Source organism: Helianthus annuus, chromosome 5 (genome assembly GCF_002127325.2).
Source record: "Helianthus annuus cultivar XRQ/B chromosome 5, HanXRQr2.0-SUNRISE, whole genome shotgun sequence".
Taxonomy (NCBI): Eukaryota; Viridiplantae; Streptophyta; class Magnoliopsida; order Asterales; family Asteraceae; genus Helianthus; species Helianthus annuus.
Window position 1 is genome coordinate 155,213,829 of NC_035437.2, and position 25,340 is coordinate 155,239,168.

General features: G+C 37.4%; 3 protein-coding genes across 3 annotated transcripts; all 3 read left to right on the plus strand.

The window, feature by feature from the left end:
* Positions 1–7,058: 7,058 nt before the first annotated feature.
* LOC110941744 (chromophore lyase CRL, chloroplastic) lies at positions 7,059–11,980 on the plus strand. The gene is made up of 9 exons (XM_022183404.2): positions 7,059–7,320; positions 7,460–7,509; positions 8,131–8,191; positions 8,295–8,330; positions 8,652–8,702; positions 9,339–9,431; positions 10,371–10,475; positions 10,831–10,923; positions 11,759–11,980. The coding sequence occupies exons 1-9, from the start codon at positions 7,162–7,164 to the stop codon at positions 11,909–11,911; spliced, it is 801 nt and encodes a 266-aa protein (XP_022039096.1). The 5' UTR covers positions 7,059–7,161; the 3' UTR covers positions 11,912–11,980.
* Positions 11,981–13,335: 1,355 nt separating this feature from the next.
* On the plus strand, positions 13,336–16,794 carry LOC110941745. The gene is made up of 5 exons (XM_022183405.2): positions 13,336–13,514; positions 13,597–13,719; positions 14,135–14,218; positions 14,977–15,600; positions 16,328–16,794. Exons 1-5 carry the CDS (start codon positions 13,365–13,367, stop codon positions 16,595–16,597), a joined length of 1,251 nt encoding a protein of 416 aa, XP_022039097.1. The 5' UTR covers positions 13,336–13,364; the 3' UTR covers positions 16,598–16,794.
* Positions 16,795–20,073: 3,279 nt separating this feature from the next.
* On the plus strand, positions 20,074–21,963 carry LOC118492365 (protein ALP1-like). The gene is made up of 2 exons (XM_035990302.1): positions 20,074–20,638; positions 20,772–21,963. The coding sequence occupies exons 1-2, from the start codon at positions 20,440–20,442 to the stop codon at positions 21,893–21,895; spliced, it is 1,323 nt and encodes a 440-aa protein (XP_035846195.1). The 5' UTR covers positions 20,074–20,439; the 3' UTR covers positions 21,896–21,963.
* Positions 21,964–25,340: the final 3,377 nt, after the last annotated feature.

The following is a 25,340-nucleotide window of genomic DNA, read 5'->3' on the forward strand; positions in this document are numbered from 1 at the left end:
TATGGAAGACCCTATCAACATTGTGGAAAGCTGGTTTATGCGCAGCTCACGGGGTGCAGCACGGGCACGTTCCACTTCAAAAGGGGTGCCCAGACCACCCAAAATCTCCTTGCATGCAGAAGGGTCATTAGAAATATCATCCCCCTGCATAACAGTCCAGGGGGGTCGGTGATACACAGTACTGCGACCCTGGGTATAGGTGCGGTAGTAATACTCCAATTCAGACTCCCCAGGATGAATTGGAGGCCCATCATAACCCGCACCACCGGCAGACGAGCCGGTACCTCTCTCACCAGCAGGAGACTTCCGCGGCTCAGCATCCTGCTGCCGCACCTCAGCATCAGACTTCTGCTTACCAGTATCTGAAAACCTCAAGTCCAATCCATCAGCCTCATTAGGAGAGATCAGATTGTCTGAGGAATCCACAGTGTCGAATATCCGGTCAGCAGTCGTTTCCACCGTCTTCTCCAAGGGGGGATCGCGAACCGGCCCAACAAATGGGGCCGTAGGCTCCTTGGGCACGACAGTCTCCTTCGATACCCCCGCACCCGCAGCAGCGGTATGCGGAGGAGACGAAGGGAAGTCAAAGAAAGAATATCCTGCACCTCGGGATTCTGCAACACAAAGAGCATCAATTGTTAATCCAACATATTGTACATACGAAACAATGAAAAAGGGTATACTTACCAGCAGCAACTGCAGGTTTCTTCGATGTCGGAACAGTCCTCTTAGACTGCAGCCTCCGACGTTTCGGTTCACCACCACCAGCAGCCTTCTGCTCTGGTCCTCTTTTCTCACCAACAACGGGGGGAACCACAGCAGTTCCACCCGCTGCCGCACCACTACCTATAACACCCAAACCCTCAAGGGTGTCAGATACTACCACGTAATCGGTATATCCACGATAACAAGATCGATAGGTACCTGCGGCTTCAGAAACTGAAGAAGGGGCAACTGAGCCTTCAGAACTCCCCTTGCCACGACCCCGCGCGGTTTTCTTCACCGGTTTCTTCTCCGCATTCTTTTTGGGAATGCGCTTCTCAAACTTCCCCAAATCCGCAAGGATACCTGGATTGACACAATCAACAAAACCAGTCAAAACGATAAACTGGAAAAACGAATGCAACGTACGACCTACCTCTTGCGTCTCCCAGCACCGGGGCATCCAGCACCGCACGCGACGGTACGCGGAAGTTGCTAAGAATTTCAAGGTTGAAGCCTTTCTTCAGCTCAACCGCAATAAGTTCAACCCGACCCTCGAAATCGGGCTCAAACATTCTCCACAAGCCAACCGCATCCGCTGATACATGCATGCAGGTTACTACAAGGCTTAGGAAATAAGGAAAATAACAAAGTGTAAAGAGCTTACCACCACTCTTTTCCCGCAAAACGGGCCTTGCCTTCCTATCTGGTCTCGTGAGCATCATCCGCAATACCCACAGTTGATTGTTATCCAACTTCTTGAGTTCAATAGGCCGCAGCCTAGAGAACCAGTCCACGGTCTTTGCAGTGGCAACAGGAATATCTTCATCAGAAACTCCAACGTTGACATTCCTGAAAGACATGCTGGCATAGACCGCACAGGCTTTCACATAAAAGAACCTCTTCTTCCAGCCTGTCACACCCTTAGGAGGCGTCATCAACTTCAAGCTCCCATGCCGTTGAGTAAACGAGAAAAAACCGGTGTTCACCGTCAACTGGTAGAAGCGCCGGAAATTTTCCACTGTAATGGGCAAGCCATGGGCACGGAATGTATATTCAAAGTTCCTAATTCGGAACATTCCAAAGGGACTAAGTTGGGAGATATGGAGATGATAATACTCCAATACCTCCGCAACAAACACCGTCACCGGCAACCTAAGGTTGCCGTCGTTGAAAAAATCAGCCCACAAGGTTATATAACCGGCCGGAGCATCGGCACCGGTATCCCCCTCTTGTGGGTAGGTGGCATCCCAATCGTCGGCCATCTGCACAGTGGCCATCAGGAGTTTAAAACCACCATTTGACCACTTCAACACCGGTAACCCACCACCGGGAACGTCAACGTCATCATCTTCGTCTTCATCAGCCGCTACTACCGGCTGTTCAGGGTTTTCACCCTCCACATTATGTGGACTTGATGGTTCAGCCATCAGATATAACAGAGAAACAGACGACAGTGAGTGGAAAAACTAAAAACCTCACCGGAACTTCAAGAAATATCGTCGGAGAAGACAAAGAAAAGATTTTCTCTCACCGGCAAATTTTTGAAATTTCGAACAAGTGAGGGGAAACCACGAACGGTTTCCCCTTATATACCCATCGCAATTAATGCGGAGGGAGAAAACAAATCATCACGTTCAAAAAGAGCGAATCGCATGACACCACGTGTCAAGCGCCGTTTTCGCTGACGGTTATCACGCGCGCGTGGCCGCCCACGCGCCTGACAAAAGAGACGTTTACACTCTTTGCTACAGTGCATTTAATGCCTCGGGCAGTGCAAACGTCCTTTCATTTCAGCACATGCCAGGAAGATCTCACCAACTTCCACCAACTCACACGTGAGATCAGCCACGTATGCAACAAAAAGCGACTACATTATCCAATTATAAGCGGCATGCAGTTTCTCTGGTATACCGCACCATAACCCATACCGCATGTCGTTTTTTAACATACCCCTAAAAATAGGTAAAAATATATATCTCCACACTATAAGGGGGTATAATACCTATCCGCACTACCCACGAGCACACGTGGAATATGCGGACATGACACACACGAGCCCGTTCAGGTGTGTCAGATGCTCAGAACCAGCGTTGTCCGTTGGACTGAACCGCATCTCAGACACAGGGGAACCGCATTGCCTTCATTCTCTTCAAGCTTCAAATCCCTCCTGTCCGGTTCACAACCGCAGAGTGTACATGAACACCTTCTTTAACAAAAGGAAGGAAGGGAATGTACGCGAACGCACATCAGCAACCCTGTCTCCTGAACCTTCAAGAGCTACATTCGAGCAACACACCCGCTTCGAGCGAATGTGGTAATGCAAAACCACAGACACTCACGAGGAGCTACGGACATAACCATAGCTTCCGCAGAGTGGTTGCTACGGAAGAGCCAAGCTAACTCCACATCACCGAGCGAGGCTACTTCAAGGCAAACTCGGTATTGGAGCGGGAAGGTAAGTGGCTACAAAACGAACGCAGATAAGCGTTCTAAACGAGCCTTTGTCGAACAACAAGCATCCGAACAGCGGTAACAAGTCTGCTTATGACTTTGTTTGCCCGCCTATGGGCCGGATAGAATAAACAATGGTAGGCATACCCTTGCCTATGACCATGTTTATTTACCCATATACATTGTTCGACCAAACATGGCCAACAATGACGCAACGAGGTAACCGCAAAGGACGTGCGGTTACTAGAGAGCTATGACGACGAACACGAAAACCCAACAAAAAAGGGATCGTCATCTCATGACTAGATGCTGAACATAGAGCTTGAGCAAAGCACTTACAAGCATCAACTACTTTTGATCCCAGTCTCAAAGATTGGTCCAAAAGTTTCTTTTCTTCTTCATGCACCAATTCAACAATTGGTTTGAAGAAAAGACCACCTTTAAAGGGTGGGAAACCTCTGCATACCTTCAAACCACCATCTCAGAGGTTGGTTCGAAGTTTGTGCAGCATTACTAACAAAGTCTCCAAGAGACCTTCGGCACAACAACAGGTGGCAAGCCACCTGGTGGCATAAATCGGCTGAGAATTTCGCGTCAGACGAGATTCCTTCACCGATACGGAAGAGGCGTCAGATGACCCTTCCAGACCTCCAGCTTGATTTACATACAGAAAAGACCACACATGGTCTAGGATCTTCTCCAGACTGCAAACTACCTTCCAAACCCCATAGTCCAGTACTCCTCCCACATACAACTTGTATGTGGCAGCAACACTAGACTGGGGGGACTTGAAGGGGTATGGTCCCAGATCTCGCGTCAGCATTGACCGCGAGTGACCATTACCCTTATCAAAACCCCCACTAGCTAACAACCTACTTGTGCCCATGCGAGAACGCGTCGGCACAAGGGTTGAATCCAATCTATCTAGTAACGATGGAGGACTTAAATGGAACATGAGAACGGTAGAGTGATGCGACATAGCATCACATCTGGTGTATGAAAACGGAAGTATTCACAGCGATGCGGCATCGCACCGCATCCAGTGAACACTTCTATCAATACAAGAAAGCCTTACCTTAGGCATAGAAGAAGATGAACGTGACGGTGCGGCTGACACCGCACCATATGGGCATTTTCGTCACGACAAGGGATGCAGGCGAATGGTCTCCGCGGACGACGATGCGGCTAGCACCGCATCTCGCGTATTCCTTGATCACAAGTAGGAGACGCGGTAACTTCAGATGTTACCGCACGTAGCGATGCGGCTTGCACCGCATCCTATGCACTCAACAAGTGGAACTGACACCACAGTGCAAGTGGCACCAATGGCAGTTAACCTGTCAGAGCTACGTAAGCAATGGACTGACGTGGCGTAACCTCCACAACCGACAAGCCTGACACACCTGCAAAGGTGCAGCACGTCGTCAGTCCATCCATCATCATCCTCCTTCACTCCTCGGCTATAAATACCAACCCCAAACCAGGTTTGAGGTATCTCTTCACAACTCTCTCACTACTACTACTATCTTACTTTGCTTCCCAAGCAAACTACTGATTCTCACGCCGGAGAGTGGTAACAAGGAGCACCCCCCACCCCATCCTCCTTGTTACGAGTCACGGCTTGCTTCCTTGTGCAGGAGATCAATCACCGGTGATCCAGCCAGCGATCCTCGAGTGGAAGGGATTAACCCTTCTTGACGAGACCAGTGTGTTAACCCTACCCGGTTAACCATTGTTTCATCATATGGGCAGACGTTTCCCCTCAGCAGACCTTTGCAATCTAAATGTGGGCCACCTTTGAATTTTAAACTCTTTTAATATTAGGCTTTATGATGTAATAATGAGATAAAAAAAGCCTTGTTGGACACCCTCTCCTGCTGACACATCAGCTTTTCTTATATCACTTGGATTTATCCTTTTATAGAAAGTATAGATAGATTATTTTAATTTTAATTTAACAGGTGATGGATAGTACAATTAAAAAAAATAAAAGTGAAAGCTCTTCGATAAAATAAGATTGATATGCTAATCGTTTTTGACATTATAACAAAATTATAACTTGACATGATAATAAAATTATAACATATAGTCTACAAATAGTTTTGTATTATTTAAAATGTTTATTAGAACAAACTATTATTATTATTATATTATATTATAAACTTATAAATTAGCAACTTCTTTATGCATAAATGTGTTGTACTTCTAGCTTTGGGAGTGTTTCAAAAAAAATTTGAATTTCCCTTTTAACCCTAAAGTATCAATCTTTGACAATTTTAGTTTAAGGTTTTAATCTTTGGTAATTTAACCCCCTTGATTAATTTGATTTTTCACTTCTACTTCAAAAGTTTCCGTCTTATACAATTTAACCCCTTTGGTAATTTAACCCCCTTGATTAATTTGATTTTTCACTTCTACTTCAAAAGTTTCCGTCTTATACAATTGGCAAATTGGATTTAAATAATCTCAACTTGCTCAATTTGGCAGATAATAATCCCAACTCAGTTATTGGCCGATAATAATCCGAACTGGTCCACTTTTGGCCGATAATAGTCCGCCGTTAAAAATAGCTTAACGGAGTTAAGCTTTTTTCTGAATTACAAACTGATCTTTTATGGATTTTGATCAGAACGAGGATACAAGTTGATTGATATAAAATTTACCTCGAAATACTGCCCCAAACGACGAAAACGGTGCTTCAATTCGGGTGTTTAAACTTCCAATTAACAAAAATCAAGTCGTTTGAATCACCGTTTCGAGGTAAGTTTTACATAAATCGAATCGTATCCTCGTTCTGATCAAAATCCATAAAACATCGGTTTGTAACTCGGAAAAAAGCTTAACTCCGTTAAGCTATTTTTAACGGCGGACTATTATTGGCCAAAAGTGGACCAGTTCGGATTATTATCGGCCAATAACTGAGTTGGGATTATTATCGGCCAAATTGAGCAAGTTGGGATTATTTAAATCCAATTTGCCTATACAATTTAACCCCTTTGATTAATTTGGACTCTCACTTCTAATTCAAAAATTTCCATCTTTTACGATTTAACCACTTTGATTTTTTTTTTTACTTTTAACCTAAAGTTTTTCAACGTTTGTAACTTTAACCCCATATACTTTTCATCTATTGCAAGTTTTGTGTTTAACGTTTCGTTCTACATTTTCCGAGTTAACATGCCACAACGTGCGTGTGGAGTTCAACATTTTTTCATCTACTTTATCCTGTTTGACAGGCCCGTCACAACGCGTCTATTTTTCTCCGTTTGATAGGTCTGTTGCAATGCGTGGGTCATAGATCGACTCAGTTATTATTTTCTATGTTTTACACACAGGCTCGCGGTCATGTAAGAAACATTTGCCTTTCATCTAATATGATATATAACTAACGCATCCCCGCCGCATTGCGGCGGGTGGTAATTCTAGTTATATATATAATTTGTAAAGGGCCATACGTTTTCGAAAAAGTTTATACAATATCTCCTTGTCACTATCCACTTCCTATTACTTGTCGATACAAGTTTGGGTTCGAACACTAAATTTTGTTTGGTTGTCACATTTTGCCTGTCAAGTTTTTTTTTCATCTTTTAGTGAAAGAGTTTATCCTTTCCCTCAAGTTTCAAATTTATCACTTTTGCCCTCTGGTTTTTAAAAAAATTATACATTATCTTTTTAACCCCATCAACTTGCTAATACGTGTCGTTATAGGTTCGACATCATCTACGTTTTACATCACATGAGTCACCTGTTATTATTAATGTATATTATGATTTTACAATTTTTCTCAGTTTTGATCAGTCAGTCGCTACAAGTTACCAAAATCAATTCTTTTTTCACACAAAAGAGTGATATTTTGGAACCTGGAGGTTATGAGAGTATTTAAGCAAATAACAGAATCTTTACCCAAAAAGAGTCCAGAAAAGAAACCATCACTGGATTTCTATCCCCTTTTTCACCATCATCCTCAATCTATAATAAACCAAACCCTAGGGTGTGTGGCTGGGTATGTGTGAAGGACCACCAAATGGGTGGAGCAGAGCTCGAGGACTGGTGGTGAAGACGCTGGTCTTAATCGGCGGTGCTCTTTTGATCAAACGCTTCACTAAATCCACCACTCGTTGGGACCATGCTCGCATCGTTTCCAACTCCCTCACCGGCGAAAAGGTCCCAATTTTCTCATTTCGCCACTAATTCCACCTTTTACTTGTTGAATTTATGATTATATAGTTAGTAGTAGCGTTAGTGATCTTCTGTTTGTTGTTGTTTTTGGTTTTTTTATCTGAATTTTGTACTTAATTTGCAGTTTTCGAAGGAACAAGCGGCTAGAGATCCGGATAATTTCTTTAATTTAAGGTATTAATTGAATTTTTAAAAAAGTATTTTTTAGGGCTGTAGTTGCATTATGTTGTGTAAGTTAATATTTGTTCAGGTAGTTTAAGACTTTAAGTATACCTGGTTGAATAACATATCTTTCTCATTGAGACTATAAGATCTTAGGTAGTGTTCGTTTCGTGGAATGTAATGGAAATGGAACTGGAATCGGAATTGGATTTTAAAGAATTCATTTGGATTCCGATAATGGGTTTGGTTGGTATAATCATCAATGGAATTGGAATGTGAGATGTAAAATGACATAACTACCTTGTATACAGAAAGAATGAGGTGAACCGGCATAAGGAATGGAATCTACATTTCAATTCCATTTCATTTTTTTTTTTGTTAAAACTTAAAACAAATAGCATTAGGGATGGATTCTACATTCCAATTCCATTCAGAACCATTCCATTTTGTGAAACGGGCACTACCTTAGTTTAGTTGTATTTTGAATGCTAAGCTGCATTTTATGTTGTCCGGTTGGTTAGTAGTGTACTAGTGGGGTCTGCTGGTAACGGGTTCTCATGGTTACCGAAAAAAGAAAAAAAAAGCTTAAAAGTTACTGATAATGTGGGACTTTTTTTTGTTGGATTTTGTTAGGTGGCTTTGCTGCCCGGCTGCGGATATGGTGGATGGATCAAAGGTTCTATATTTTGAGCAAGTTAGTATACTACACTGAAACTATAACTCGAGTATTTTGCAAGCTTTCATTATATAATATATACTATTATGCAATATTTGAGTGTTTGCTTTTGCATTTTCAGGCGTTTTGGAGAACTCCTCATAAGCCGTTTAGACAGGTATTTTACTTGTTTTTTTTATTGATTGATTTTTTTTTTTATAGAATCTGGTTTGGATGTGTTATATCTCTCTTCCTTTCGGCATGCTTATTAAGGAGGTTAATCTGTTTTGAATGGGTTGGATTGTGTGGATATTAAACACAGAAGTTATAGTTTCCTTGTTTAATTCTTTATTTTATCATGAAGTTATACGAGCACAAAAATGATTCCATTTGAATGAAAGAAGATCAACCATCTTGATATTTTCACTGGCCATGTTACCATCGTTTTCATCTCCAAAGATCTTCCCGTTAATTATTTCTGACCGCTGACTCATTGCAGAGATTTTGTACGGTGAAGCCTTGCCCAAAAGAGATGAAATGTGACGTTGAGGTATGCAATATGACAATAACATTATTTTATTTTCTTGCAATAGGTTTGTATTTATTAGCCTTGTTCCAAAAATGGTTGTAAAACAAGGTTTCCAAGGCCGAGTACTCTCCGAGTAGTCGCTACAAGGTAGGCTGCCGAGGCGACTTTCTTTGACTCCGCCTAATTACTCGGAATCGGTCAAACGCGGTCAACCTCGGCCAAAATCGCATCTAGTAGGTCAACTCGGGCCGAGTTTGACTTAAAAAATAATAAAACATAATTTTATGCTTATCGTATTAAAGAATGAATATCATTTTCACATATTTTGTTATAGATATTAGTAAATTTATGTTATCTGACATATATTTAATTTCCAAAAACTAATTTCTTTATAATTTAACATGCCCGAGTACTCCCCGAGTACTCTCCGCCTAGGCCGAGTACTCTCAACTCCCCGGTCGACCGATTAGAGAGCGCCTAGTGACTTTTACAACCATGCCAAAAATGCAAAACTTTTTCCAGTTTGCCCCATTATAAATACAACACTATCCATTTCAAGAAGGGTTATCACGGTGTTAAAATGTTAGGGATTATAACTTTCAAAAGTTCGTAAGTACATCAATACTAACAGCCATAATCTGTTTATAACATGTTCAGTTGAGTACATATGCCATCAGGGATGCAGAGGAATACAAGAACTTTTGTGATCGCTCAAGGGACCAGCGTCCACTGCCTGAAGAAGTTATCGGGGTAAGATTTATGTCACACATTTTGTATTCTTAATTTTATCAAACACATACACTTCTCCTATGATTTATGCTTGTCGTTCAGTAATTGTTTCGGTATTAAAACCAGTTAAGAGTGTTACTTTTGTGGTGTGTTTTATTCATGTTGAAAATTTTATACGGTTTTTGTAAATTACTAACAGACAATCTTAACATGTTTTGCAAATCTTAAGTTCATGTGATTTTTGTGAAATTGCGTATTTTTTTGAAATTTTTACCTATAGGCCTCAAAGATGATCATGTTAAAATTGTACCTTTTTTCATAATGGCTATATGTCTTTCCATGAAAGTTTTAATGTTTGACCCTAGCTATGTTGTCAAAAGCACAAAAAGCGCGCGCCTAGGCGCCCGGGCGCAGTGAGGCGCACCTATAGCGCCTGATGGTAGCCTAGGCGCAAAAATGGGACTTTTATTCACACCCAAAACTTACAACATATAAGTCCTAAACTTTTGCTACTAACTATTAGTTACATGATCTTAAATGGCATATATAATAGTTTTTTTTTTTAATTTTATATGTGGAATCTTATTTATTTTCAAAGCATAACATATTTTTTTATATATTTTTTTTTCTCTATGTGCGCTTTTCTTAAAAAAGCCCACGCTTTTTTTGCGCCTTGCGCCTAGGCTCCGGGCGAGGCCGATGCGCCTCGCCTGCGCCTTGCGTCTTTGATAACATAGGACCCTAGTACCCTACACATTGTTAAATAAAAAGCACTTGACTAGCAGAAATACAATAGCATAAAGGTTTACAAGAACAATATTTTTTTTCTGCATTTTTTTTCTTGTTTTTAGTTACTTTATTGTGAGTAGTTGTCAAAATTACCAGCCTTGTGAAATAGTGATTTATGAATTCAATAGACATGTTTTTTTTCCTAAGCTTACAATATTATTAAACATGTAGGATGTAGCAGAACATCTAACAACCATACATCTTAACCGCTGTGAACGAGGGAAACGATGCTTATACGAGGGTTCAACCCCGCCTGAAGGCTTCCCCAATTCATGGGTATTTAAAGATGCACCCCCTTTTTTATATTTTCAAACATATTCTTTCTAGAAGTGGCACATTGGGCGGGTCAGGTAACGGGTCAAATGTCAAAACAAGAATTCTTCTTGTCAAAAGTTTCAGATATTTTTATATAGTAAAAAATATATTATTTTTAACAATTATCTCAATTAGTTAATGTAATGATTTAGCTGGTTTTAGGATCTAAAATACATTTTGGGTGACGTCTGTCACGTTTTGAATCGATCCATTGATATGTAAATGGGTAGGAATTGCCACTTCCAACTCTTATCATGTTTTCAACTGTATAAATCTTTTATCGTTCACATACTTTTTGAAATTTTTTTCCTAGCAGAATGGTGCTTCATATTGTACCTCAGAACTGGCGGTCTTGAAGAATAACGAGATCCATACATGGGACAGGGGTTATGATGATGATGGGAAACAAGTTAGTTCGCTATACTAGCTCATAATTCACTCTATACATTTCTTTTAAATTCGTAAATGATTAATATTTTTAACATGATTACAAAACCTATTTACTAAATAATGATGTAGTTTGTTTAAACAATTTAGAAGGTTATAAAAGTATAGAGTAAAGTACACGGATAGTCCCTGTGGTTTTCCAAAATTTTCGATTTGGTCACTAGCTTTCCAAAGGTACACATGGACAGTCCCGGTGGTTTACACTTTGTAACGCATTTAATCCCCAACTTTTGCCAAAAGTGCATGGATGGTCCCTGTGGTTTGCACTTTGTAACACATTTAGTCCCTCTCTTGGTATCTTGGACCTTCGGAAACTTTTAGATTTGTTGGCTGAGGACTAAATGCGTTATACAAAGTGCAAACCACGACCATCCGTGTATTTTTAGAAAGCTAGGGATCAAATTCAAAGTTTTGGAAAACCACATGAACGGTCCCGGTGGCTTACACTTTGTAACGCATTTAATCCCCAACTTTTGCCAAAAGTGCATGGATGGTCCCTATCTTGGTATCTTGGACCTCCGGAAACTTTTAGATTTGTTGGCTGAGGACTAAATGCGTTATAAAACGTGCAAACCACAGGGACCATCCGTGTATTTTTAGAAAGCTAGGGATCAAATCCAAAGTTTGGAAAACCACAGGGACTATCCATGTACCTTACTCAAAAGTATATAGTGTACTTAAACTACTTTAGTAATGCTTGTCTTGTTCCTCTTTTTTCTTAAAACATTTTTTTTTGCCCGATTGACTGTTTTATTCATGTAATACAATCCAAATTGACCCGTTCTATCGTATTGCAGGTTTGGGGGGTGAAAAATGGTCCTTATGAATTCAAGCCTGCTCCAGAACCTGCAACTGGACCTGCATATACTTCTGTTGATATGTTATCTACTTTGAATTTCCCCCTTTCTATTGATAAGAGGATAGAAGGTTCCTTTGTTCTGCAAGAATAATTATGTTACACTTTATTTAATCTTTATATATAGCTATACAATGAACAATTCATCTTTTTTTCTTTCGAATTTACGAGAAGGGTTTCCGTCAACTATTATAGTTATGGCCGCAAATGGGTTGAGGTGCCGATTATTCTTAAGATATACATGGTTCGGTTTTAACGGGTTAATGATTTGGTTAACAGTTTGAAACTTGAATTTAGTCGTGTAAGGGGGTGGCACCGCTGTCCTAAAGTATCATAACTCCCTCTAATCCTGTACTGTCACGTCGCTCACTTCATCTACTATTAATTTCCTAGTGTTATGTTTCGGAGTTCACTTGGGATTTGGAGAAATTGATATGATGCAAATTATCCATTTGTAGTTTTGTCCAAATCAATAAATGCTTACAACCGTTAGTTACTTGATCAAATACTAGGATTTAGAAAAACTACAAGTTGACAATTTAACAAAGTTGAAAACCATATGCTTTGGAAAATAATGTGTAATTTCCATATCAAAGAGACAAAATAAAAATAAAACTAGGCAGCTAAATATAAGTGTACATTAATAAATTCACAAGTAAAAACAAAACAAATTATAAGAGGGAAAAATAAAACTAGGCAACTAAATATAAGGGTAACATTCACGGTTCACACGTTTTACAAATTAAAACAATACAATTTAGAAGGGAAAAACAAAGGGAAAATCAGTTTATAGCTTTAGATTTAAAAAACTCTTACTTAACCGCTTTTTGATGCTTGTAAGAACATTTGACATGTTAAGACGTTATCTTCTATAGAAATATGAGACTGTAACTTTGGTGCTTGTAAGAACATTTGACATGTTAAGACGTTATGTCCTATAGAAATATGAAACTGTAACTTTAAACGGAGTAAGACTTATACACTTCCCTTTCACCATATAAAATGCAATTAATCATTTGTTAATTGTTTTTAACAACTATAATTTCACATTCATATCTAAGACCAAGTGTAGTGGGTTAGTGTCCCATGCCACATCATCTTGGCGGGGCTCTAAACACTGTTATGGGCTGTCAAACAAGGGCGCCAAAGGGCATATCCACCAAGCCAATGGCAGGGTGAAAGAGAAAAGAGGTGGGGTCATTGAACATCGACCAAACACACATTTTTTTTTTAATTTAGTTTTTAGTCAAACCATTACGTGTTTGTGAATGTGTGTTTTTAGTTAAAGTCTTTTATATATATGTGGGAGTGATTTTTACATTTTTACACATGCTTGTCTTATTGTGCTATGTAATTAAATAATTTTCGTTGTTCAGCCCGTGTAAAACTAGTCTATAACCTTGTAATTTTTTTTGTTATAGAAAACAAAAAGAGAAAAAAGTGTAATTTTTTTTAGTAAACAAAAACAAAAAAGAGATATTTTTTTTGGTGACTCATCTATAAATGTAAAAATTGTTGGTCATTTCCCGCCACAACGAGAGAGCAACATGACTTATCGTCTGAGATCACGAACTACTTCACAATCTCCATCAATGGCGAAACTTCACCTCAAACTCGCACGCATCATCTCTCGTCAGGATCAACTCAAAATTTCGTTCAATCACCTCAAATCTCAGATCAAAATCGGTTTGCTCGAGGTAATTCACTTCAAAATTCAAATAACTTTGCAAATCTAACGAGCACGTAGCTTTATTTTACTACTACTGTTCGAATTTGCAGGCTGAAGATGTATTCAGTTCGCTAGCTGTTCCGCTTATGAAGCTCGTTGGTTTAAAAACCGCTGAAATGGCTGAAGAAGGCAGATCAAGCACGATTTTCACGAAGATCTGTTCAAATTATCAAGTAAACTGTTTAACCGTAGCATGTAGATCCAAATCGATCAGTTTTATGATTAATTTCGTGTGATTTAACCTAATTTCATTGAGGTGCTGAAATCAAACACAATTTTAGTGAAGATCTGTTCTAATGCATAGGTAGCGTGTTTCACAGTAGTTTGTAGTTTCAAATCTATGAGTTTTGTGTTAAAATTCGTGAGTTTGAGGTGTTGAGATCAGGACTAATAGAACTTTGCAATTTAGCTTTAGAACATGTGCACACAAACTATTGATTAGTTTCATTGAGGTGCTGAGATCAGGATTAAATAGAACTTTGCAATTTAGTTTTGGAATATGTGTACATAAAACTATGAATCTGTGTTGATATGTGTATATAAGAAGTATCTGTTGATTTTTGGTTGATTGATTGTGGCATAGTACAGTCTGAATTTGAAGACCAGATTAGAGTGGAGACGCCTATGTCAATGTCAACTGCTAATAAGGAATGCGATTTACATAAGCTGGAGGTACCTTTGTTCTTACTGCTCAAATATGATCATAATTGTGCTAGATTTGAAAATTGAAACAATATTGTTATGCTGATTTGAGAAATTATCATTTGTTACTTTACTAATGACTAATCGCATGTTAAACTATTGAACTAATTGCTCATGTAGAATTGTAGATAAGTAGGAAAGACTGATTTTCATCATGCTGTAATATTTTATTAGAATTGGCAGTGGATAATATGTTTGAGAATTCTAATTCAGTAATTCTTACAACATTTCTTCTTTAATGGCGTTTGTAGCGAAGTGTAAATCTTTACTAAAGAAAATTGTCTTCTAAATTGTTGTTAGATACTTAGATTGTAAGGGAACTAATTTGAAGAAGTTGGGAATAATATAACAATTGGCCCGTCTTTTTCTTCTTTTTGCATTCCGCTACAATTCCGGTCTTTAACATGGATTTCCTTGAAGAAGAAACGCTGCCAATTAGATTTTTTTTTAAACTTTTAATTATATATAAATATGTCTGCCTTCATCCCAACCTCATTTATAAATTCCAATGTGAAAAGGTGTTTTGCTGTTTTTACATCATAGCATTATACCTTTATACTATATATCACGCGCACTCAATACAAAGCCTATGTTAAAGCAATTAATAGGTACCCATGCTTGTGCGGTTTTCTACTTAAATTGGTTTTGCATTTATGTATAAAGGAGATATCATTATCATCTTAGTTTTATAACTTATCATTAAACAATTTTAGTATAAATATCTGCAGGAAGACTATACAAATAACGCAATCATGGCAGGCAATGAGCTTATCCATAAACAGAAATTACAGCTTATACAACTAGTGCAGCTTCTCAAACAAGTTGAAAGTTGTGTTAATTCTAGCCAGAAAAACATGTTTCAAACTATTGATAACCACAAAGACCGTATCCACATGTTTTTGAGAAAAGCTGTCGCTTATATATCCGCCACTCAACAATCAAGTCACGATCGTCACGCCTTCAATATCACGCTAAAACTTCTGAAAGCTATATATGATCATGTCACTGAAGCCCTAAGCTCAGTTGAGGGTGGGGTGGATAATCTCATCAGTAGATTAACTGATGAAATGTGTAAGCCGATGATTGAGTATGTCAAAAGTTATAAGGCGGAATTGACAGCTGGCACATGCCCTCAGTTATTGGTTGCATTGGAGGATATGAGAGGGGTGGCAAGAGACGGAAGGGTAGAATTGCAACAAGCAAGAAAAATGGTTAGAGTTGCAGAAGAAAAGAATGCTGAAGTATTGAGCATGTTGCGAGAATCAGAAGAAAGAATAAAGAAAATGAGACAATACTTAGATGCCTTCACTAATGACAAGAAGGACACTACTGGTCGTTATGCAAAGAACAAAGTAAGTCCTGCATTTAGTCATTTGAAGATCAAGACTTATTTGTTCTTTTATACTTTCATTATTTGTTCTTTTAGATTGTTTGGCCCGTTTCATTTAAGCCAGGTTTTTCATCTAACCTTTTGACCCGTATGGGATGATATAAAGGGAAAATCACGAAATGAACATTGACTTTTCCACTTTACAAAAAAGAACATGCTTCGCGTCTATGGTAGCCTAAATCCCTGACTATTGCGTCTAAGGTAGAGTTTGCGTCTGCCATGTGTTTCCGCCTGCTTTTTTTCTTTTCCACCACGATTTTTAAACGAGCATAACTTTTTCATATGATAGTATTTTTTATATAAATTTACCAAATTAAAGATAATAAAATTCTCTTTAATTTGGTGTGAACTTTAAAAAAAACTACTAAAGTATGAAAAAAGTTATGCCTGTTAAAAAATCGTGGTGGAAAAGTAAAAAAAGAAAAAACTAAGGATGATGACAAGTGTCAACTTCTTATTCGCTAGGAATCATAAGTCTATGGTAGACGCAATAGTAAGAGATTGAGGCTACCATAGACGTGAAGCATGTTCATTTTCGTAAATTTGACTGGTCAATTTCCATTTTCATGATATTCCCTAATATAAAACCCGTGTCAAACTATTATTAAGTAAACGCACTGCAACCAAAGTACCACCTGTAAAATACAATTTGATAGTTTATGTTAAACTTATTTTTATCTCTGCTCTAGTTATTAGCACCAGCACCACAGGAGGATCAAACTAAAGACGACAAGTTACTCTGGGAACTACTGAAAAAGAAACGGAAGTGCCAACATCCCGAGAGCCCATTCGGGCCCAAAGAGCTTATTCGAGTCGGATCCAGCACCAAAACCCCTAGCCCAACAGCTGGAAAACCATCCATCACTCACGGTGTCAGACGGTCCTACAGGAACCTGAAAGACCACTCATCGGGTTCCTTGCTCCTGTTGGGCTTATCGCCTTCAGTATCAAGAAAATGAAGTTTTATCATAGGTAAATCTCTTATCTCATGCTAGATCACAAGTGAATAGAGTAAATGAATAAATGGATATCAGGCTTTTTCTTAATAAACTATAGTCGATAGTTTCGTACGTTAATGATTGTTGTATGTGCACAAAGTTGCAAGCTTTGGGTACTTGTGAAAAGTTAATAGATCACTTAGTATGCGTTGAAGAAATTGATTCATCAGAATCCGCTTGAATAACTACTCTAGTATCGGTAAATAATAAATACAAGGTTGTTTAACTAACTCGTGGCTCGCAACTCGCTCATAATTGACTTAGTAAACGCACCTCATAATTCAGCTCGAGCTAGTTGGTTGGCTCATATAAACATTCGAATTGAAAGTAGCTCGCAGTTTGGTACTATGTTATGAAAGATTATTGTTAATTATCAAAACAAAACAAAAAATAAGTGAACTTATCCGAGTTGGCCGAGTTAAATACGAGCTCAACTTCCAGCTCAGATCGAAGATTACGAGTCGAACCCTAGTTGATACTGTCTCAGCAAAGATTGCTTGCAATCATATACAAATCTTAACACTGGCTCAAAAATGGGTCTCAAACAGTAGACTCATGATCAATTAATTTGAATAAAAAGTTTGATTTACTGTATTGACTTAAGATTTACAAATCTTATAAATTTGAATATGGATTCACAATTTTTTTAAATTTACTTTAGAATTAAAAAACTTTTTGAAGAAACACTAGTCTAATCCGTAGGGATAGACCGGTGATGTCTCGACCGGGGGGCTTTCTCTTTCGATCTTTGTGAGCTCAAATCTACAGAAGATGAATATGCAAAACTAGAAATACCGCGAGACTCATTACGAGAAGGAAAGGTGAGTGTTTTCTTGTAACCACCATCCGACGTGAAAATAGGTAATGTTATATAGAAAGAGGGAGAGTAGGGAGATCGGAATTCTTTAACCTTTGGAGAAGTGTGGAATTTATAGCCGAAGGGTTGGAGAAGTAATTTTGATCTTTACATATACAAATCTCGACCCTTACGAGTCGCTTCGTCTTTAGTAGGATCGGTTTTGCAATTCAAAAGAGGGTTGCGGCGCACTTGTTGCTCGTTTACTTGTTATTTGTTTGTAATTTGTTGTTTTGACATTTTAATGGCTAGTTAAGTTATCAAAAAAATCGAATATCAGTTTCATGTGATGTCCATTTAGCTTCCATTTATAACCCTATCTGAAGAGTGACATTAAACTTTGTTATTAAGCTTAATTGCAATGATTCACTAATATTTTCTTAATTTCTATTTATTTTAAATATATTGATGTATTCAATTAATAATCTTCTGTGATCATTTTACCCGATTTTAAGTAGAAAGTTACGATAACGTATAAACACCTGTTTTTTTAACGACATAAACAAATGTAACTTATTATTTTCAATATAATACCTGTAATGACAGCGTTTATTATTTTTACTTTTAAAAGTGATTATTTTATAAAACAAAGCTATTATCCCTATATTAATTATCAACTCTAACTTTCCTATGATGTTATTGTTCAATTTCCTTTAGTTTTATTGGTCATATCCTACTTGTCTCTCACACAACATATATAATATACATAATTCTCTCTCTATATTAGTGTTTGACTATATTATACATCACAATGTTTGCAAGAGTACATTACTCGTTCTCTCTCCAAGAAACTAGTTTGAGTCGTGGCTTTATCTTCTACATTTTCCTTCGGTTGATTCTCTTTTGACTATCAATAAGATTAAAGCTCAATTGTCATTTTATTTTTTCATGTATTCTCATTAGCTGTTATTATTCTTAACTAGTGGTAGTCTCCCGTCGCGTTTCGGCGGAAATTCGATATAACTAAGTCGAAATTGAATTGGTTCATTACCGTATTGGTACGATACCAATACATGCTAGAAATCAAATGACACTATAATATTAAATTTATTGTAAATGTTTGGTGTACAATTTTTCTAGCATCATACTTGTATATTATCTTAAAATATTAAATTTATTGTTCGATTAGTTTTTAGAAATTAGTAACACAATTTTCTTGAAGAATTTCAAGTTATTATTTTTCATTGTTACAAGATATTGATTTGAAATATTAATTTTTCTTTACCAAAAAAAAAGTTGTGTATAAACTGACATGTTTTGAATGTTACATAGTATGGGGAAGGTTCATCTGAAAAGAAATTTAATGTGAGAAGAAAAAAAAAGTAAGGACATATTAGTAAAATACTATTTCATTTATAACTCATATCATTAATTTTTAACTCTTTAATTAATTAGTCAACTAATCATTAATTATCCTACATATAATCTACAAAACCTACACATATCAAAATTTTCATACATATATCCTACACATTATAAAATTTTATCCTACAGTGTCGAAATTTATCCTACACACCTCGAAATATATCTTACACAACTCGTAATTTATCCTACACAACTACTAATTTATTCTACACTTTAAATTAAGTTGGTTTTTTTAATTTGGAAAAAGTATATATTTTGAAAAGGAGTTACAAATTTAATTTAGTTAGTTATTAAAGTGGAAGAATAAAAATTAATGATTTTTGTAAGTTTACCAATATACCCTTATATTAACATTAAATGCAAATATTAAATGAAGTAAAAATGAATCATTCTTATTGGTTGAAATTTCTTCTTTTTTCTTCTTAAAAAAAATTATTCTCATTTAAACCCTCTACTACATAGTATATATTCTTATGTTCCCATTAAAGTCAATGGGAACAACTTGCAATCTCAGCCATCGGATGAAAATGAAATGAATTCCTTACCCTTATAATTCAGGAAAACCTTCTAGAAGGAGAGGTTTTTTTTTTTCACTTTGACTTTCTCATCCTAAATTATACCCCACCATCTATCTATAACATAACATATGTTTTAGTTATAAATATAAAGCCCACGATCCACATAAATAACTGATCTAAACAAGTGGAAATTTAATTGGAAACATAAACCATAAAATTTACAAAAAAGCTATTTGAACCAATTTAGACCTGTAAACAAAAAACGTGAATTTTAAAACCAGTAAACAAAAAAATGTGAATTTTAGAACCTGCAAAAAATAAATAACATAAAACTGTTAATAAAACAAGATGTAAAACCAGTTTGGAGGCTTAGGTTCCCAGTTTTCGATTTGACCTGGTCATTCGAAAATTTAAGATTGCAGGGTGTTAAAAAGCTCCAAAAAAAGACCGCGTACTAATTTTAAAAAAGCGTCAATAACTGAATTTAAAACTTCATTCGATAGCTTCAAAACAGTTTAAAAGGCTCCAAAAATTATGGAAACTGTCAAAAGCAGTTATTACATAAACATATTTTTATATTTTGATATGGGGCTTGAAAAAAGCAATACCTTATTCTGTTCTCAAGACACGAAGTTGCCATCTCCTAATGTAAATAACTTTCAACATTTCTACGCAAAGAGGATTAAGGCTATACGGTATGGGGGTCGGCCCCGGCCCGTCGCGGGTCGGCGACGGTCCAAACACCGTGCCGCCCCCATACGTCGCCGTCCTCTCCGTCCCTTTTCGGACGTTCTCGACGAAGCAAAAAGATGTGGGCCCCCCATATGACCGTTTGAATATTAATAAAAAAAAAAAAAACTAACGGCTACTTTTCAAATAAACACCCATTTCAATACCATTTTTATAAATACTCACACCCTTAACCCCTTTTTTCACCACTTTTCACCCAATACCACCCCATCTCTCTCACATTTTATAAACCACTCATCTCTTTTTATAAAAAGTCTTCATATTTTGCATCATTTTTTACCCGCTTCCACACCATTTCTCGCTAAAAAAATATCATGGCTTCACCCGTTTCTTCAATTTCCTCAATTTCATCAATGTCTTCATCGTCTTCGTCCGAGTGGTATTCATCATCTTCGGAAGAGGATGTTATTATGCACAACATGATTATGAACGCGGCTCAAGTGTTCATGTCGGCCGCTGAAGGGTCGTCCCAACCGCTAACCAGACGAGCAAAATATAATCGAGACCAAGAAGGTATTTTAATTTTTTTTGTATGTTTTAAAATGTATGTTTTTTTTATATAGATTTTAAAATGTATGTTTTTTTATATAGATTTTAAAATGTATGTTTTAATTAATTTCATTTTTGTTTTGTTCTAAATTTATAGCCGGCCACGATAAACTAGTAGCCGATTATTTTGCCGACGAACCCGTGTACCCAGCCGAGATTTTTCGACGTCGTTTCCGCATGAGTCGTCGACTGTTCTTACGTATTGCAGGCGACATGGCCCAGTCTGATCCGTTTTTTACATTGCGAAACGATGCTAGGGGTCAAAGGGGTTTCAGCAATTTACAAAAATGTACGTCGGCCATTCGCCAACTTGCGTACGGTTACGCACCAGATGCATTAGACGAGTACATTAGGATGTCTGAAAGAACCGCACGTCGATGTTTATACAAGTTTTGCCAATGGGTTGTCAAATTGTATAGCAAGCGATACCTGCGGAAACCGAACGTAAACGACGTTCAAAAATTATATCAAGCCCACGAACAGAGACATGGTTTCCCAGGAATGCTCGGGAGCATTGATTGCATGCACTGGCAGTGGCAGAACTGCCCGGTTGCATGGCAAGGTCAGTATACTAGGGGAGATCAGGGACATCCGACTATCATTCTAGAGGCTGTTGCGTCACAGGATCTCTGGATATGGCATGCTTTTTTTGGTCTACCTGGTTCACTCAACGACCTCAACATCATATACCAGTCACAGATTTTTGATGATGTAGTGGCGGGTACAGGTCCAGACACAAGCTTTACGGTTTCAGGGGTGGAGTACAGGCGAGGTTACTACCTAGCCGATGGGATATACCCAACGTACTCGACAATTGTTAAAACTGTCCCGCACCCGACCGACGACAAAAGGAAAAAATTTGCAAAGTTTCAGGAGGGCGCAAGAAAAGATATTGAACGGGCTTTTGGTGTTCTACAAAAAAAATGGCACATCATTTCTATTCCAGCACGTTCGCAAACACCAAGGAGGTTACGACACATTATGTACGCTTGTATCATCCTTCATAACATGATCATTGAAGACGAAGGGAGAGCGATATGTGATTACGACGAAAACGCGTCTACTGGAAATTCTGTTCCAGTTAGTGAGCAAGAACAAGATTTGAACGCCTTCGCTCTACGTAACGAGTACACACATCACAACCTACAAGCGGACTTGGTGGAGCATATTTGGAACAACGCTGAAAACGAACCCGCCCACCACATGGAAGACGACGACTAGTAGCTTATTTTAGTATGTTAGGATATTTTTACGTTTTTTTTTTAACTTTAGGTTTTTAAGTTTATGTTTTTTTTAGTTTATTTTTTTTAAGTTTAATTTTTTTTTATGTTTATGTAATGTTTTATAATATTAATTAAAATATTTTATTACTTTATTTGTTAAATGTTTAAAAAAAGATGGAGATTTAAAAAAAAAAATATAAAAGTGGTGGAGGATGATGACTAGGACCATCCTCCCATGCCCCCTAGTTTTGGAGGATGATCCATCATTGGGAGGACTATGATGTGGCGCCTACGTGGCGGATCATCCTCCAAGGATGGTCCATCACCATACCATGTAGTCTAAGAGTTTCACCCATTTTAAACATCAAACGTAAAAGGATGTGTGTGAACAACAAAAGCTTAATTAAAACAATAGCACAACTTATAATTTACCTTATGGAACAAAATTCGTTCCATTGAGAAAAACTCTCAAGCTAAAGTCCTTCAGTCCAAGTTAGACAACAAAATACTCAATATAATCTATAAATCCACATTATAGATAAATATTATTGAACAATATTCAAAGAAATGCCAAACATTACATTTATTGCCTAATCAACAATAACCAAAATTCACATAAGAAATTAATAAGTGTCATTTGAAGCATTGACAACTCACAAATGTTTAATCTATGCTTCTACTCTTCCATAAATTCCCAGTTGATCCATTTGGGCCTCCTGGCTTGTTATACATGAAAAAAAGAACATGAGACATTAAAGTGTCAGTTAACAGACAATAGTATTAATGGCATTAGAACAAAATTCGAATCATTTATACTAACCTAAGTGTTAAAGTAACAAGCAATTATACCAACTAAAAATACCTAAACAAGTATACAAGCACTTCAAGTAAGCAAACCTTCCTGTGTCAATCAATAATAACATACAAACAAAGACGATCTCAACAACAGGACTCAATAATAACAAAACCTTCCAGACTCAATAATAATTTGTTGACTTTATTATCAATTTCAGCTACGAAAAAAATACAAAATAAAGCGTTCACTCAAAATTGGAATATGGACATTGATAATTAATTAAATAAAGATGCCCCGTTCATAAGTGAAACGACACGACTCTCACCGCCAGTGGGCTGCCGTCACTTAAGATCATCAACTGTTGCGTCGAAGATCGATATCGAGCATCCACAGACTGGAGTTGCCGGAACTTCCGTTTGATTCTTCGACTAAACGTACATCAGTTGTGAGCAAACACTGCATCCTTAGGCGGAACATTTAACAAAGGCAGAAAAAGATCATGCAGTGGCCGATTCAACCTAGTACATCGACCACCGGTTGTATAACAAACATATAACCGGAGAAAGTCAATTGTACACTGGTAAAAGGATGACCGAAGCATGCTGGGGACCAAACCCAATGAGAGAAAAGAAAAGATTCGGAAGTAAATAATTTTTAGTTGTGTTCCAGAGTTTCATTAAAGGAGAGAAAAGAAGAGAAAATGGGAGATTTTTTGCCTAAAATTAATCTTTCCAATTTGGAAAGAAACGGAGAGAAAAGAAAAGAAAATAAAATGAGAGAATCCTTTCTTTTCTCTCCTTAACTTAACTCGGAAACACAGCGTTAGGGAAGAATTAATAGAGAAAGTGAATGGTTCCAGAGGTGAATGGTGGACAGAAAAGTGAAACAAACCCGAGGGTTAAAGCGGCGAGAAAGAACAATGAGGGGGTGCCCATTCATTCATCCGTATATGGCTGACCTAGCCTACCAAGATCCGTGTTCTTATCATCTGATCACCCTGTTACCCGTATTCGGCCCAAAGTCATCCCATGGTCCTTTGATTAGCCGAGTCACTAAACATTTTTATTATCTAATATAATATAATTAATAATTAATAAATAATAAATAAAATGGTATCAATCAAAATTAAAAGGAATTAGTGTTTCAGATGTCCTTGAGTCAATTACACAGTAACCCACACCTTCTAACAAGTAAAACAATTATTATTCTATAAACATTAAGCCACATTTGTATTCTTCCGTTAAAATTGATGAAAATTTCTATCCTTCGGTTAAAATCAGTGGCGGATCCAAATTTTTTTTCCATTGGGGTCCATTTTTTATGTTAGAATTTTTCACAACCAAATATTAAAATTTCCGGGTCGGTCATCAGTGGCGGACCTAGGAATTTTTCTATGGGGGTGCGGAACATTTTTAAAAATTTTAGGCCCCCGGGTATATGAGTAAAAAAATCGGTTCGTATCGGGTCGGGTCGGGTCGGGTCATGTAAAACAAACGAACATCAAACTAAATTTATACAATAATCAAAAACATGTAAACTTTGTTACAAACATAATTAAAAGGTCGACGCCCTACGGGTTTTCATTTTTTGAAATCTATCCAAAACATTTTTAAAACTAATTTTTAAACAATTCTTTCTCTATATAACATAAGTTTATCGCTCCATAACATAATGTTTCAATTTTAATTTTCAATTATTCAAGCCTAGAAATTATAACGTTAGTTGTAATCACCCTAAAAATATATAAACAACATAATCACCCTAAAAATAATCTAAACAACCATAAACAATGTCAAAACACACAAAATTTCAAACCTATTTAACAACTTTATTACCTTTGTTTCTCCTATAATATCAATCAAAATCATCAAAATAACAAAGAAACTTACCCGTGTTCGGATTCCGGTTAGATTTGGTGTCAAACGACGGTGGTATGGTGGCTGATTATGGTGGTCGCCGGCTGCTGGACTGTTGTCGCTGGGTGATGTTGTTCGTTGGCAGTGCAGGGACGCAAGAGAAGGAGAGAGCGGGAGAGAATTTTTAAAGGTTTTGAGCTTTAATTATTTTATTATAGTTTGAAATATTATTGGGTTTGGTTAATGGGCTAAGACTTAGTGGGCTAGCTAGTTAGGAATTATAAGTGGGTAAGTGTATGGGTATTTGGGTTTAGTTAGTTAGGTATTAAAAGTTATATAATTTAGGTAGTATTTTTTTAAATAAGAGTTTACTAAAAAATTAAAATATAAATTGATAACGCTTTTTACCTAAGGGGTGCTGACGAAAAATTTCAAGGGTGCGGTCGAAAAATTCCAAGGGGTGCGGACGAAAAATTCCAAGGGGTGCGGACGGGATTTTCGACGGAATTTGACACTAAATTTTTTTTCCCCGGGGGTGCGCCCGCCCACCTTGGAGTGGGCTTGGGTTCGCCCCTGTCGGTCATCGTAGTCTGGTCGGGTCAGGGCTAGGAAATAATGTAGAAGCATTTGTGGACATGAAACCACTACATTATTAAGAAACCATTTTTAAGAATCAAGTTATCAAATTGTGGTGATTAATAAGTTGCTTGAAACCAATAGCTATCTAAACAACACAACTACTTCATATAACTTCAAATTTTGTTGAACGCCACTATATGTTGGAAGTCTTA